Source organism: Mus caroli, chromosome 18, assembly GCF_900094665.2.
Source record: "Mus caroli chromosome 18, CAROLI_EIJ_v1.1, whole genome shotgun sequence".
NCBI classification, from domain to species: domain Eukaryota; kingdom Metazoa; phylum Chordata; class Mammalia; order Rodentia; family Muridae; genus Mus; species Mus caroli.
This window is the reverse complement of record NC_034587.1, coordinates 30,188,592-30,205,173: the sequence shown is the minus strand read 5'-3', so window position 1 is coordinate 30,205,173 and position 16,582 is coordinate 30,188,592. Positions and strand designations below refer to the sequence as shown.

General features: G+C 37.6%; 1 protein-coding gene across 2 annotated transcripts in view; it reads right to left on the bottom strand.

Annotated features, from left to right (window-relative positions):
• Positions 1 to 2,098: 2,098 nt before the first annotated feature.
• Wdr36 (WD repeat domain 36) overlaps positions 2,099 to 16,582 on the bottom strand; it is a 29,462-nt gene continuing 14,978 nt past the window's right edge. Inside the window, exons 13-23 of one of the 2 annotated variants that reach the window (XM_021150216.1) lie at positions 15,987 to 16,101; positions 15,421 to 15,586; positions 15,103 to 15,211; positions 13,139 to 13,218; positions 8,895 to 9,002; positions 7,113 to 7,210; positions 6,575 to 6,720; positions 5,222 to 5,341; positions 5,004 to 5,085; positions 3,264 to 3,451; positions 2,099 to 2,279 (exon numbers count right to left, since the gene is read on the bottom strand). In XM_021150216.1, coding sequence (XP_021005875.1) covers positions 2,130 to 2,279; positions 3,264 to 3,451; positions 5,004 to 5,085; positions 5,222 to 5,341; positions 6,575 to 6,720; positions 7,113 to 7,210; positions 8,895 to 9,002; positions 13,139 to 13,218; positions 15,103 to 15,211; positions 15,421 to 15,586; positions 15,987 to 16,101 — 1,362 coding nt within the window. In that variant the 3' untranslated portion in view covers positions 2,099 to 2,129. The remainder of the gene's footprint in view (positions 2,280 to 3,263; positions 3,452 to 5,003; positions 5,086 to 5,221; positions 5,342 to 6,574; positions 6,721 to 7,112; positions 7,211 to 8,894; positions 9,003 to 13,138; positions 13,219 to 15,102; positions 15,212 to 15,420; positions 15,587 to 15,986; positions 16,102 to 16,582) is intronic. The other variant, XM_029471978.1, reaches the window with a different exon arrangement.

Sequence of the window (16,582 nt, the reverse complement as noted above, 5' to 3'; positions counted from 1 at the left end):
AGTGAAATGCCTAGCATATGCCAACAGAAACCCCTAATGCAGCCCTAAGCAACACCATGCTTACTCTAGCAAGATTGTGACTGTGTGTGGGGGGGTGGGGGCGGGTAATGGGTGATGGAAAATTCTCCAATTTTAGGTGATAAGGCAGAGAAGATTTTAAGACATGATGTACAAGTAAAGACATTTTAAGTTACAGACTATCTCTCTTTATGTAAACAAAAAAATTAAAATGCTACACTTTATTTTCTGTGGCTATGTACTAGAATTATAAACTGTTGTCAAAACCAAATCAGATATTTTTATAAGTAGAAAGTAGTCATATATGACACATATAATTTAAAATTCGAAAGTAGAGAAGTATGCAGAGAGTGGTAACATGTTAAGAAAAATATGTACACAAAATAGTATCTTGTATTTTTCTTCTCTTCCTTTTTGGTAGTATCAAAGATTTTAGAAGGTTATTGACAAAATAATGTGGTACTATTGTCTAAAGACATCTCTAATAAAAATGACAACAGGACAAACTTTGTACTTTCACTTGAAAACAAAACTTAGTTTGTGATTACAGAGAAATAAGAAAAAACAGGAGTTGGCAGCTTCTATCATTTTGCTTTAATTTTACAGTTTTTATAAGTAGGTGATTATATGCACTCATGTTTAAGCTACTGTCTATGAAAATCAGAATTTAAGTCATTACTAACATATGAGTCACTGCTGTTGACTAATATACAGTCAAGTACAAAGTCAATAGAAAGGTGGGCTTCATTTTCCTGTCATAACTGACAAATTCTTCTCACACTAGTAAATTAAAAATCACTTCCATAATAAATTTCTCATTGGTTCTTCTTAGTAAGTTTGCTTCTATATTTGAGTATATATATATATATATACACACACATATATATATATATGTATATGTGTATGTGTGTGTGTGTATGTACATGTATATATGTATGTATAAATTAGAGACAACTTGAAAGAATTATTTCTAGTCCTCCACCACATGGGTCCTGGGAATTGAACTCTGGCCTCTAGGCTTGATGGCAAGTTCCTTTAATCGCTGAGCCACTTCACCAATCCTTTTTGTACAGGCTGTTCTTTTCTGGAGTCTGTAAAACTCTCTAAGCTAATGTTGAGCAAGAACACCTAGATACACTTGAGGGGTAGTTTTTGGAGCACAAGGCCCTAATGATTGCTTGTTTTTCATTATTTTTATTAGACCTGGTCTCAGGCTAGCCTCCAGCTATTATTTTCAGCATCTTTTTTGTCCTCTAGTCTTTACCTCTGGAGTACTGAAATTGCAGGTTTTAGACCACCAAGCCTGGTTTATATGGGATTTGTGCTCTCTCCAGCCCAAACTGTTTAATATTAATTGCTGTTTTGCTAAAGCACTGGGCTATTAAGAAAGAAGATGATGACAGCGTAGTTAGCAGTCTCTTCCCAAATAAATCACTGTCAGAAAAGAACAGCCCTTGCTGGAGCCTGGGGTCTCCCTGTGCAGACACCTGCTGCACTTCTTCCTGGAGCAAGCACCTGTCATATTTCCATCTAATGAAACCTTATCTATGAAGTGAGCAACTGAGAAAGCTCTAGGCTCTGTGTTATAAAGCCAGGCACACCACAGATCCCAGCCAACCTTTCTTTGACGCCTCTATAACACAGGGAGGGTGGGGGTGGGGCTGTACCAAAGGCACCAGACACAAAACACAGCTTCAAGAATCAACACTCTGTTTCATCAAAAGCTACCTAGAAAAAATGAACCCGCTGATTTTTTTAATATCAGAAATGTATTTTTATAAGTATATTACAGATATGCTTTATCTGACATTATCAATTTAATTCAGTAAAACACAGAATAGGCACTGTCTTTTACACATAACATGATAAAAATACAAAATGGCAATAATTCAAAAAGTCCCATGTATGTGACTTGTCTGATGATCTCAGGTGGTTTTAAGTTGTCTCGGTGTGCAGAGCTTCTAGAAAGAAGGTACAATTTCACATCTACAAAGGCTTTTGAACTTAAAATACACGAGCTGGTCACTCCCACTCTGAGCTGAGTGTGGAGACAAGTTAAACAGCACACTTCGCACATAGCTTTGATTTCTGTAATCACTTAAGTTTATTCTTTACAAGAAAGCACTTTTGATGTAATTTAAGACACACATGCTTTGATTGAAGAGGGACTGTAAGTGAGTCCAATCTTTTTCTACCTGTGATGACAACTTCACCAGCTCCTCTAGAAGCGCTGGCTCCGAAGGAAGCATTCTGAGGTGTAACTGAGGAGGAGAGACGATGGTTAAGCTGGGCATTTTACTTCAGAATACTAAACTTTTTTTTTCCTTACCGAGGAACTTAAGAAAAAGAGTATCTAAGTATTTCTTTCCTCGGTGCTAGGTTATTGTTCTCTGATTTCCCACTGTCCCGAATCATTTTATATCAAGTTTTCTTTAAATTATGAGCTTAAATTGAACTGATGTAACCTTCATTCCTCTACACTACAGACCAGGTTCCTGTGCCTCCAGGTTCCCTTCTTCTCTAACCCACTGATGATGAATGGCAGTCACTTATTTTGTAAACATTTATGTAAATTTGTTTGTAGGGACTAACATTTAGTAAACATATGAAAACCGATACAAACAATTGGCTTTATAAAAAAAACAAAAACAAAAAAACAGCTCTTTAGTAAGGCCTAAATATCCAGCTTTTCAGTAAGTTTAAAGACTTCCTTCAGACAGCCCGGGCTAGATGGAGAACAGGCACTAACTACTGAGCTAGCGTTAGCCACGCCTTCATTACATCACACCATGCAGTGCACTTATACAGAACATCTTGGTTTTGTTACTCAAAAGAGCAAGTTGTGCCAAGTTACTTGAAGCTGGCAGGGGTGAGTACTTTGATTTCAGCAGTAGACAAAAATGAACAAACAAAGAACCCAAGTTTCCCTTATGATCACAGAAAACTTAAAAAAAATGTAAATTTAAAAAGTTAAGGTTCAGCACAGGTAACAAAGAGATGACAAATAGGGATAAAGTCAAAATTATGCCACTGAGTAGTAACAAAAATAAAGACTAGAAAGTCCAAAATCCCCAGCCATGTCAGGGTAGTAGACACCAGGCCAGGCAGCTACTGTTCAGTTATAGTTAGCCATATTCCAAGTATTCACTGGCTTATTCAATACTGTAAATGCAAAACATGCCCATCTTTGCAGACTTGCTTGATAACACTGCCACATATAAAGGAAAGTATCGTATCTCACTCACCTTCAAAAACAACGCCAGGTATGCCTGGGCCAACTCGAAATCACGCTTTCTGTCCAACATCATCCCAATCATGTTTAAAAAGCTCCGCATGACTTCTACCGACCCACCATCATCTGGAGACAGGTTTCGCAGCTCTGTTTCAATCCCGGATGGGCCTAATTCTTTCAGAAGGTTAAGAGCAGCTTCATCTAAATTATTGTAAAATGAATCTAGTTATTTCTTACACATTAGTTAAGAAGCTATGATATTTCTTTATAACCAAGCAATATTTATGTAAATGGCATTAGACTTTCTTTACATGCATTATTTTTTCACATTATAGCACAATGAATGCCAAGATAAACTAAGCAGTAAAAATTTTGATACCAGTAAAAGTTCTGAAAGTTCTTAAAGTTTTGCACTGTCAGGAATTTAAACTTCAATTAAGAACAAAGAGATTGTACCATTAGTTCATCAAGGAACACACTGCACAATATATTAAATGAGACTACCTCCAGGAATAGGATGAGGTGGGGAATTAGCTTTTATTCTGCACTTGTATTGTTATAAAAAATAGAACTGTTGTGGTTGTTGAGACTCATGGATACAGAAGCGTGTGGGGAGCCTCTAGCCCCTCCTCTACCAATCCCAACACTCCCCAGAGCTCTGCACTACGGGAGACACACTAAACACACCAACGCTGCTAATCGGTCCCTTGCCACTACAGGGGCAATGGCTCTGATCTTAGCTTTGGAGGCATGGCAAGACTCATCACTCTCCTTTTCTGTCCTTTAGTATATCTTAAACTATGTGTTTACTCTACATTCCTCAGTAAACAAGAAGCACGCAGACTTTGCCCACATGGACCAAGTGACACACTGATAAGTACATTTCAGTCATAAACCAAAAGCAGTAGAATGTCTCAACAGAGTAACAGTTTTAAAAAATTGCATATGTTTAGTATTTGCTACACAGTAACCTGAAAAGTCTAAATGAAACTAAATTAAAAATTAATTTTTCGCCGGGCGTTGGTGGCGCACGCCTTTAATCCCAACACTCGGGAGGCAGAGGCAGGCAGATTTCTGAGTTCGAGGCCAGCCTGGTCTACAGAGTGAGTTCCAGGACAGCCAGGGCTACAGAGAAACCCTGTCTCAAAAAATACTAACTAGGGCTGGTGAGATGGCTCAGTGGGTAAGAGCACTGACTGCTCTTCCGAAGGTCCAGAGTTCNAATCCCAGCAACCACATGGTGGCTCACAACCATCCGTAACGAGATCTGGCGCCCTCTTCTGAAGTGTCTGAAGACAGCTACAGTATACTTACATATAATGAATAAATAAATCTTTAAAAAAAAATTGCATTTCTAAAAGATGATTTGGGAATATAAAAATTACCTAAAACACCTGTCTCTGCTGTGTAACAAGCCAGATTTTCAAATGAAAACAAGAAGCTTGAGGTTCCTGCTGGACAAAACTCTGTCAATGAAGCAACTGACAAGCCACATGGGACTGTTGTCATACGTCCTCCATCTCCAAATACAATGCAAGTCTCCATCCAGAAGTCTGGAAAGAGTCTGAAGAGGTTTACCACTAACATTATCTAAATGCACTGCTATCAGTCAACGTAATTTAAAAGTGAAGTTGGTGTACCTTTAGTTTTTACTATATTTCTTTTTCTCTATTATGAACTCTGCAATTTTTTCTTTCAATAAACTAAACCATAAATGAAGATACTTGTTGAAATATTTTATAATTTAACTTACACTGATTATTTAGTAATCCTTCTTCAAGTTTCAGGTAGAAATTTGATTTTTGAGCCAAAATCCCAAGGTTTACCACCTTAGACTTAAATAAAAACAAATGTATGTTACTTAACAAATATAAGCATCACTCAAAATACACCATAACTTAAATGAGCATGAATTTACTCAGTAACACGGGGAGAAACAGACCCACGGACTCAGACTCATCTGGTTCTTACCTGCTGGGGGTCACTGCTGGGTTCGGGTACAGCAAACCTGGGGACAAGCCCAGGAACTGTTGGGATGAAAAACGGAGCTGACTGGGGAACCTTGGGCGGCTCTTTTGGTTTATTCTTTTTCTGATTGAGAGAGAACAAGGGGAATGAGTGGTGAGGACTCACTCTACCCACACTTTCCAGATTTTATTACAAATGAAACCGAAAACACCACCAAAATGGACTGTAGGAATAAACCCTTTTCATACTAGAATGCTGAAATAAAGTCCACATGAGCAATGCTGTAGCTGTCTTTCCCCCAGGCTTCCCAATGTGCCAGGTAGAGGAGCAGCCCTAAGATATGCTCAGCTTCACAAAATGAACCGCCAGTCAGTATCTCGTAAACAAAACAGATAGAAACAACTTAAAGTGGCTCGTCTCCAGAAGAAAATTCATATCCAGAAGTGCAGACTCCCCCATTAGAAATAATTTAATATTTTGGAGAAGTATGACCCTATTTCTTTCTATTTTTTTTTTGAATTTTAACTTTTCCTTAGATATTTAAAAAGAAAATACTATTGTCAATTTATAAAATATTTGATGTCAGTAAAATTCCACTGGAATTTCTGTTAAATTTTTTATACAAAATTTTATTTTTATTTTTTAAATTGTGTGTCTGTAGCTCTGTGCACTTGAGTATAGTGACCACAGAGGCCACAAGAGGCTGTGAGATCTTCGGGAACTACTGTTAGTATCAAGTCACCCAATGTGGGTGTTGAGGGCCTAACTCAGGTCCTCTGCAAAGCAGAAGCAGCTCATAACCATGGAGCCATCTCTCCAGCTGGAACACTAGTCTCAAAAGTTGTACTGTCCCCAGGAAAAACGGGCTCACTTTGTTTTCAACACTATAGCCTCATATTACATTACCTCTGCCCTACCTAGTAAACTCACTTGCTAACCCTGATATAGCAAGCTCTGAAAGTCTACTCAGCAAAAGAAAGAAAATGCAACAATAAAAGGTTAATTGTGACACTAAAAAAAACAAAAAACCTAGTAAAATTTTCTTAACATTAAGGCACAAATAGATAATAGATTTTCTTTCTTTTGTTTTGAAATTTAGAAATACAACTAATTAGACTGGATACCGAAACAGCCGAGTCTGGAAGCTCTGAAGTACAGTGTTTCTGGTACAACCAAACACACCTGTAGTGCTGTTACATGGACACAGGACTGGACCTCTGTGATAGTACCACGTGAAACACCACTCAATTAAACAGCAGCATCTTAACTATCATTTCCCAAATATCCTCGAAGCAGGGAATGCTCGTGGGACATAGGCTCGTGGGGCACATGGTGTCAAGAACACTAGTGCATTACCTTGATAATATCAAGATTCAGAAGGTTTTTCCAGCGTGACTCAGGGAGAAGGGAGAGAGTCACCAGTTGCTCACTCAACTGTTCTGGCGACTCATACTCTATCATTTCATCACTTAGCTCAGTCTTTTCTTCCAAGTCTTCCATACCTTAAAACAGATGTTCAGGAACGAGGATGAAGGCAACAGAAGTTTTATCATGGAAAGAAGCGATCCCACCCCCATTCATCTGTCTCACAATATTCAACCAGCACAGCTTTGTAACTCTTCGCACCCCTTTCCTTTGCTTTTCCCCTTTCTCTGATTTCCTTATAATTCCCATCAGTAGACTTCAAATACTTCACACAGTCTATTATTTTATGTGTTAAAGATATGCCATTAGTTATGGTGTTCTATAATTGAAGCCACTAAATATATTTTAACTCAGTTTAAAAAACTTTGATTGACTCCAATTAACTTTGATTATTTTTTTTTTGCAGCAATAACCTAATAGATTTACAATACATCTCAAAAAAAAAAAAAAAACCTGTTATTTTGATTACCTTGGGTTTGACAAGTACCAGGAAGCATCACTATGGAAGGGACATAATCTGGAGGAAGTGGTCGCAGGGAGACAACTGAATAGAGGGAAATATTCGACCTGAGCAAGCAAAAACCAAGTATTTTATAAAAATACATTACTGCAGAAGCATTATCATTAGAGAAATTTTAATACCTGCTAATGGTCCCTATCTTGAATTTGGCCAGAGACAACAATCATTAACTAGTTAAGACCTCAAAGAGAGATTCTGAAAAATGCTAAAATAAAAAAGGCTATATAAAAACATGGATGGGGCTGGAGAAATAGTCCAGCAGTCAAGAGTACTGACTGGTCTTCAAGAGGACTGGGATCAATTCCTAGCACCAATATGGTTGTTTCACAACTGCCTGTAACTCTAGTTCTAGCAGATACAATGCCCGCCTCTGGTCTCTGCGGGTGTTGCATGCATGCAGGCAAAACACACAGGCATAAAATAACTTGAGTTTCCAATTTTTTGAGACAGGGTGTCACCATGCATCCTTGGCTGACTTGGAATCCATTATGTATAGAGTAGGCTGGTCTTGAACTTATAGAAATCCACCTGCCTCTATGGCCTGTACAACCATACCAGGCCTGAGTTTGTTTCTAACATAGTACAAAAACTTGAAGAGAAACTAGTCATATATAATACTTTTATAAATAAAATAATTTTCATAAAGTGTTGACAAATACCAATCTTTACTCAAAAAAACCAAAAAACAAAAAAAACCCCAGCATAACAAAAAGAGAGGTTGAGACAGCAAGTTAAAGTGAACATCCTAATTATATTCTTGGAGGCAATAAGCAGTCATCACTTGGCCTTTTCTGAAATGGCTAAGTAAACACACTTCTGCTACACATCTGCAAAGCAGCCATGGGTGAGTATCCAGGATATAAATACCTGTTCCAACGAGGGGAACTACTTTCCCTACATTCCTAATATGAATTTCAGTGGAAAAGAAAGTTGGGAACTCAGGTCCTGAGTCATATTAACAGCAGCACCTACAGAGAAGCACAACACTCCTCTATCCAGGCCTTACAACTGCTTAGTCATCCATTAAGGACTAAAGCTTCACTGACTCTAGATGACAACACATTTTGCTTTTTAAGATGGCCAAAATCATAAATCAAATTTACTTTTTCCCCTTAAAATAAACTAGAAGATACTTTAAGGAAGAATGGTATTGTCCCAACACTCATCAACCTGAGACAGGATGATCACAAACTTAAGATCAGCATTCGATAAATCAAAGATTTCAAGGCAGCTAAAAGAATTGGATATATAAACTCAGGAAAGAGATATAATTTCTCTAGGTGCAGGTTATTTACCACTAACTACAGTGTCTTACAGGTTCAACCCAGCAGAGTCTGAAGAAGCACACACATTTTTAAATGGTTAGGAAAGCCATGCAACCAGGATGCATCTTACTGAGGTCTCTGCTCATGTGTGCCTTCCTTCACAAAGCACACTTAAGTTCAGAAGTGATTAGCAACAATCTTACGTTCTAGATATACAATCTATACCTAAATATGTAAATATGTTAAATATAATAGCAGACAAAAATTATATAATTTAGAGCATGCACTTGAACCAAGCTATCTAAATTATCAAGTATCAGTCCTAGATTCATGGTAGATGAATTAGGCTGTGTGATAGTTCCATTGTATAAAAACACACCAAGTGGTCATTTTAACCACCACCAATGTTGACCACTGTCATCTTCCTCCTCTTGCCCCAAATGAAAGAGATGTACGAAGAACTCACCATAGATAAATTCCAAGGTGATCCACATGGGAAGTTGCTAGAAAGTCTCCAGTTGGGGACATAGTAACATTTAGAGGTGCTGAGTCCAACAAAAAGCAGTCGATAAGGCTACAAAAAGAGGTGTAAGTAGTTAAGCTTTATTCATCATAAAGGTATACTTTGAAAAGGGGTGGTGGTGGTATACACATATCTTTTACTAAAAGGAATAAGCAATAGAATTTTTTTTTTTTTTTTACAAATTACAACCAGTTACCACTAACCACTGCTTTGTCAACTCAGCTCCTGTGTGAAAACAATTACCTTAAGGGGAAAGTGGATACATTAAACAGACTAATTACCTGGATTCAACAGTAAGGAGAGTACTAGAGGAAACAATGTTTTTCTCACCCCAGTTTGGTATTCTTATTGGGAACAATTTTAATGATAGCACACACTTAGAGGAGGGAGGGACCACTGCACAAAGTACACCAACAATCTACGTACATCTTGATAGTAAGCCACTGAGGGTTTCTGAGCAGATAACGGTAGAACCAAAAAGTAGACTCGGTTTTGTTGTGTTCTGTATTTGTGTGTTACTTTGTGCATATGTTTTACAGGCATGCATGTATGTGCACCATGTGTGTGCCTGCTGGAACCTTGGAACCGAGGTTATGGAGGGTTGTGATGTGAGCTACTCTGTGTGCTGGGAATCCAGCCCTGGTCTTCTGCAATAGCAACAGTGCTCTGAACAGCTGAGCCGCATTCCAGCCCCAGAGCAGACTAGTTAGTTTTAAACTCAGCTGTTTAAAAAAAAAAAGTCACTGTGTCAAGGACAATGCATTTTTCATGGGAACATATAACAAATATCTAAGTTCAGGCTCTAGTCTCATACAAGTGACTTAACAAAGAAATGATAGCAGTTTTTAACTCTTCTTTGCTCCTGTACTTTATGCTTATAACTGTCCCGATCCAAGCACTTGAAATGACTAATTTAATTTTTATAACCCATGACATACAATCATCATTATCATATAGATCAGAAAGCCAAATTTCAGTAAGATTTAAAAACTTAAGATAGAAATCAACTGAAGCAGGAATAGTGCCCAAGAAGACTGCACTTTTAACCATAACTGGAATTAAAGATACAGCAGGCAGTGTATACTATCTTATAGTTACACACTATAAGCAGTGCAACTGTCTATGACAGCTCTTCCTTCAGGTAAGACAGTAAGTGACATGTTTGCTGAAAGACTCATTAACAACTTAAATAAACCTTAAGTGGAAAATCCAAAATGAGATTAAAAAAAATGATTACAATTAGGAGTTCTGGAAACGAACAAATGGCAAAGTGTGTCTCAGGAATGTGGGAAAGGAAGAACAATAAGCTGTCTGGTTTCTGCTTATGTCTGCATGGGAAGCTCATGAGAAACATTGTGTTAGGGGACAGAGGAAAAGGAAGCAAAATGCTGAACCACTCCAAAGTCAGGGATGAGTAAACTGCCAAAAAGTTTAATTCCCTTCATCTAAACTACCCAGAGCAGGCAGTATCTTCCCAGTATGTAAAACACAAATTTCCTCATTTTAACTTCTCTCCTTTGTCTTGATGCAAAGCAGAGGTTTAAGCATGTAGGATCAAACTCCCTACCATGTTCTAATCCACCTGTTCAGAGAATTAACTGCTTGAGCAAACTTGTCTACTCAAGAACCCAATTTTGTCAATTTCCTTGTTCTAACTTCATTTCTACAGCTGTGCTGTGTGGGTAGGCTGGCCTTCGACTTGTGACAGCACCAAATTGAGGAAGACAGTTTCCACATATACAGCATATTTTCCTGTCACCTAAATCATATGGCTTCAATGTGCAAGCTTAACCCAGAGTGAAGCTAGGATAATCCTATAAAATTAGGAGTCCCGGGTATGTTGTTCATTGCCAAAGTGATGGGACCGCTTTCTACAAGAATCTTCCCTAAGGAGAACCAATGAAAGGTTCTAACTTATGAGAAATGATAAGTGCTGGCTTTTCCAATGTTTCTCATGTTAAAGTTCCATAGACTAAAGCTGAGGAAGGATTGAGATAAAACAAAATGCTAACTTCACTAAAACCATTTAATTTTGTGTATTTCTCACCCCCTATGAAGTTCAGCCTGAATTTCCAATTGATTGGAAACCAGAATAAAACAAAGTAGTCTGCATTAGCCAGCTGACAAGACTTCAGGGATTATGAATCCTACTTATACACGCACTCGGTAAGCCTGATATGTGCTTTAAAGAGGAACCTCCACATGGGTACAGCTGTGTGGGACCACATTCACATGCTTACTCACACATCTCTCACTGTTTAGCTTACACAATAAACCTACTCATTGGATTTTTAAAAAACTTTTTAATATCTTTTAAATTTTTTATTTATCTACTTTATGTATATGAGTACACTGTCACTGTCTTTAAGCACACCAGAAGGGGGCATCAGATCCCATTACAGATGGTTGTGAGCGACCATGTGGATGCTGGGAATTGAACTCAGGACCTCTGGAAGAGCAGTCAGTACCACTGAGCTATCTCTCCAGCTCTCATTTTAATTTTTAATTGAGGGTACTTTACATGTATGGATGTTTTGTCTGCTGAGGCCCCTGAAACTGGAGTTATGGACAAGTGTAAATCACCAAGTGGGTGCTGGGAATTGAAGCGAGGTCCTCTACAAGAAGAGAGGGTGCTTCAACTGCTGACCCATCTCTCATTCATCAAATACTGAGCATGGTAAATAAATGATGAAAATGCTTAATGAAGGAACAACAAGGAACCTCCAGGTACGATTTTAAAAGGGGGAACCTAAACAATTTAACAGTTCCCTAAGGTTCTCTAATGAAATACTAATACTGCCCTGTTACCTGTCTTCTAGAGGAAGACACTGGCTCTGCCGAGACAGCACAACACAAAGGGACCAGGGCTGACATGAAGGCTCTTCCTCCTGTGCTTATGCTCAGCGTTTACAGTACAATCCACTTGGACAAATGACTGACAAATCTCTTTAAGGTTCGTTTCCCTAGCTTGTCCAATAGAACCACTAACAATAGCATGCTTATTAGGATACCAAGGAAGTACACGGTAACAGTGAGGGTTGGAGGAGAGGAGACGCCATCAGCTGTTTGATACTGTTTGGCAAGTTATTTGCTCCACTCCAAATTTAAATCAAAGAATTACTTGTTTTTAATAAAAATATACTTTGTTCAACTGGTGATTTCACTTTCTTGTAACAACTTGATATCTTAGTATGTCTTGCTCTTGCATTAACCTTAGTGTTCATCTAAAAACCACATACTTAAAGTTGAAAACCTACCACAGTTAAATCTACTCAAGTAGTTACTGAAACAAAAAGTTCAGCAAAAATGTTACTGCTGAATCAAAACTTCAAAGCTTTAAATGCTACTTTCAGATCCTAGTTTTCCATTCCAAAGATAAACTTGCTACCCAAAACATCACTAAATTCCAATTCTGTAATACTAGCTTTTAGAAAGCTGCAACAACAAAAATTCAGGGGTAATAAACTGCCAATATTTCTAAATATCTTCAAATTTTGAAGTTGAGGGCTAAACTGTCTGCATTTTACTTCAGTCATGTTAAGTGGAAAGTGACACACCTGTGACAAAAGTCCCTCGTGATTAGGGCTGGGCTCACTCCTGGGTTCTTCAGCTGTGCTTACTTTATATCAGTTGCACATGCTGGAAGGTGGGTGTGCTTTCTGCCTATAGCAAAGTTACTGGGAATTGAGAAATACGGGTTTTTCCTTTTTAAAGGTCAGACTGCTTGTACATGTGTAGTGAACTAATTCCTGAGAATGAGCGGGATTAACAGTGACTTTCAATCTTGAAACACATTTCTGACACTGTCCTATTATTGAAAGAAGAGAGAAAAACAGTATTGAGGAAATCCATGACTTTTAACCTTGTAATTAAATTCAACTATGTGAGCTATGAACTATAGCAGAAAGCCTTAAAATGTGTCTGGGCTCTACTAATGTGTCAAACCACACGATGGGTTTTCTTAAGATTTACACAAACCACCTCTGGGTCTCTATTTTGCAGGAATGAATAAGAGAGATTTGCATTTTCCTTGCTATTTTTTTGTCATGTTAGTGCCTGATACTTAAGAGACCAACAACAGTCCACAAACAAAACAGTGCCAACTTCATAGTTATAAATAACAGGTAAAAGTCACATGTTCAGACAATGACTGAGAAATCATCTGTGGGACTTAAAAGTGAACTCACCACCCAGAAGGAAGGTCCCAAGTCCTAACAGAGCAATCCATCGCAGCGCTTATCAACCAACGGCCATCAGGGCTGAACGTCTGTAATACATGTATTAGTATGGATTAGTATATGGATGCACGTATATACATGAACACCTAAAGCATACAAAACTTAAAAAGATTTTAGGCTTCATGAAATGGTAAATGTGACTATGCAAAATATAAATAAGAATTATATAAATCAAAATATGTTTCCTATATTACTTCTCTGGGACTTACGTCAGTATTAGGTTTTTAAGTGAATTACTAGCTCATGAAATTAAAAAGATTGTGTCAATTTTTGCAGCACTGTGTATTTACCTAAGGAATAGGCTGTGACTACACATCATTATTAAAAATAAATTTTAAAAATATTCATATATTCTGAGAATATATAGTTAACAATACTCTGCAGTCTAATTTTAGCTGTAATTTACATAGAAATGAAGGTAATACTATGTCTCTGAAAACTGTCTCTTCTACTATACTCACACTGTGGGAAATTATCTAAATCACTACAATCTGAAAATAGGGAATGAACATTCTGTTAAAAAATATTAATAAGGAAATCCTAATTTTACTTGTTGCTTTATTTAAAAATAACCTTTTCTCCCTTAATGAAAACTTTATTTCCAAACTAATTTAATGCAACAACATTCAAAAATATTTTCAAACACCGAGATAAGGGATTCCTGATGCTACTTTAAGTATCTGTTACTAGCTATAAAAGGTTGGACAAGGAATCCTCTTCCACATAGTGCTGAGAACCTTAGCTTACATAAGACCCAAAACTGTAAGGTTATGGCAGCAGATAACACAAGATTTATACACACACACACACACACACACACACACACACACNCACACACACACACACACACACACACACACACACACACACACACACACACACCACAGGGATTACTTACTAGCAAATGTTACTGCAGTAAATTCAGTGCTAATTTATTCCCAGGCTGCAACAAGATTACTAAAATTCAAACTTCAGGGTATAGACAGCTCAACTGGGGGAGGGGGGTTGCAGACAGCACAGGATGGGAAAACTGGCTCTCAGAGATAGGCTTGTATTACAAATGCTAACACATTTGTTTTACACTGTTCAACAGAAGTGAAGACCTCTGAGTAGGACAAAGGAAAGATACAAGTGGAGAATTAAAAGCTATGAAGGGCGGGAACAGGAAGAGCAAGCTGACTAGGACAGATGGTTTTTTAAAATGTTGCTTCAACATAACACCCCAGCCCCACCCTGGTTCCTCCATATACCATCAAAACAAAATCTATCCAAAGCTAATTTCGACAATCTCCAAGTCATACAGTGTAAACCCTGATCAATTTCTCCTACTTGTAAAGGAAGAGGTAAGGGGCTGTCAATTCTGACACCTACATTTACTTCTGATAAGGGAGATGGTTGTAAACTACTGGATTTATCATCCATTAGTTTTCTTATTTTTTTCTCTTTCCAAATAGTGGACTTACAATCAGTATTAAATGATACCATATACTTAACAGAGTCCTCAGTTAACAATTTTAAGGTGTTTAGATTTATTTAAATAAAATACACCTTAGAACCAGCTTATGTGTTAGCTATCATAAATCCATTACAAATAGAAAAGACATATAAATTCTCTCAGCTTAGTTTAAAGCAAAATGAAACATTCACTCCACAAAGTATATTTAACTTTATTTAAAGACAAAAATAAATTCTGGCATTTATACTTCAATCTGATAGTACCAATTTTTTTTTAAAAAATAAACTATTTCCTAAATTTTTCTTAAAATCTCTGTGAAAATTAGCCTGCAAATTATCATTCTGAAAACCTTCTTACAATGGGAATAAAGATATTAAAAATAACCGATTCAATTACTTAAACATCTTTCTCCTAAACAGGATATGAGTGAGCTGATTTGAAAAGCTGTTTGTTTTACCATGTCATTTATTTGGCCGTGGTGTCCAGAAAACTCTCTGACGATCTTCCTAGTCTCTATGTCGAGGACAGCAATGGAGAAGTCATCCATAGCAAGGCCCAGGATGCCGCTGGGAAGACAACATGCACGTTCTCATAAACAGAGACAAACAACTGTGACATTGTTAATTGTGTGAATTGAATATATCTCTGATGAAATTAAACTATACAGTTATTTACGAAAATGCTCTTGCTTTCTTCCCACCTGGCAATGTGCGTTAGTTAGAAGTTCTCACTAACATCACAATGGCAATCTTTGCTAGTATAAGAAGCAGTTTACCTGTCCCTGTGTAGCAGCATCATATTTGGAGATGAATCAAGGCCCAGAGAGTGGATCAAAACTTTGGTTTTAAAGTTCCAGAATTTGAGTAACCGTTCACTTCCAGCTGTAACCACCAGCTGGTTTAATCCATCCACCGCAACACCTCTAACAGAGCCAGTGTGAGCTTTTTAAATACACATTGAAAGAAAAAGAGGAGTCAGTATCTGGCCAAACAATATAGCAAGAGAGATTCCTTTATCTGAATACCCGATGTCCCATTATTGATAAAACCTAAAATCTTGAAATTAAACTGAATTACAAAGCAGGGAGACAACTCTAGCTATTAGGATGTGAAGGCAAAAGCAGTTGATGCCATGACAGAGAATTTAATAAAATAGTTAATATTTGCCTAAAGCAGAGAAGCAAAATAATTTGTATCTACTTCCCTCTAATCTCTTCCTAATCTCTTCATGACTTTCCCCCTTTGAATATTTTAAAATGGTGTTTGAATCATATGAAACAGTATGAGTCACACGGAGAAACCCATTTAAACCTGATATTTAAAAGAACAAAAAATTCAATACCTTTATCATCTCCAAAACTTCCTCGATGTATACCAGACTGCATGTTATACACATCTACAGCTCCTGAGGAGAGGCCAATTATTGCAAAGTTCCCACAGGAAGTTATATCTACTGCCTTTAATCAAAATAAATAAATAAATACATAAATAAATAAATAGAATAATAAGGGGGGTACGTTTAAAATCACACAGAAAATAATATTGCTTTTATTATACATACATCATGGTTTCCAAAGTTCTTTCAATTATTTGTCTTATCTTGATTTACTAGTTTTCTTAAATGTAATGTATTATATTACAGTATACAATTCTATTTCCATTTTAAATTAGTATGAAGAAATTTATATAAGGAGGGCTGGGTTGTGGTGGCGCATGACTTTATTCCAGCACTCAGCAGGAAGAGGGCAGGCAGGTCTCTGAGTTTGAGGCCAACCTGGTCTATAAAGAGAGTTCCGCCCAGTCGGAGGACAGTGACCTGCCCTGCAGGGAGCGCCATCTTGGCTCCGGGACTCCACCGAGCTTAGTCTCTACAGGTCAGAGTGGGGACCACGGGGGCAGACGGCTTCTGGGACAGGCAGGAGCCACAGAGCCGCTGAG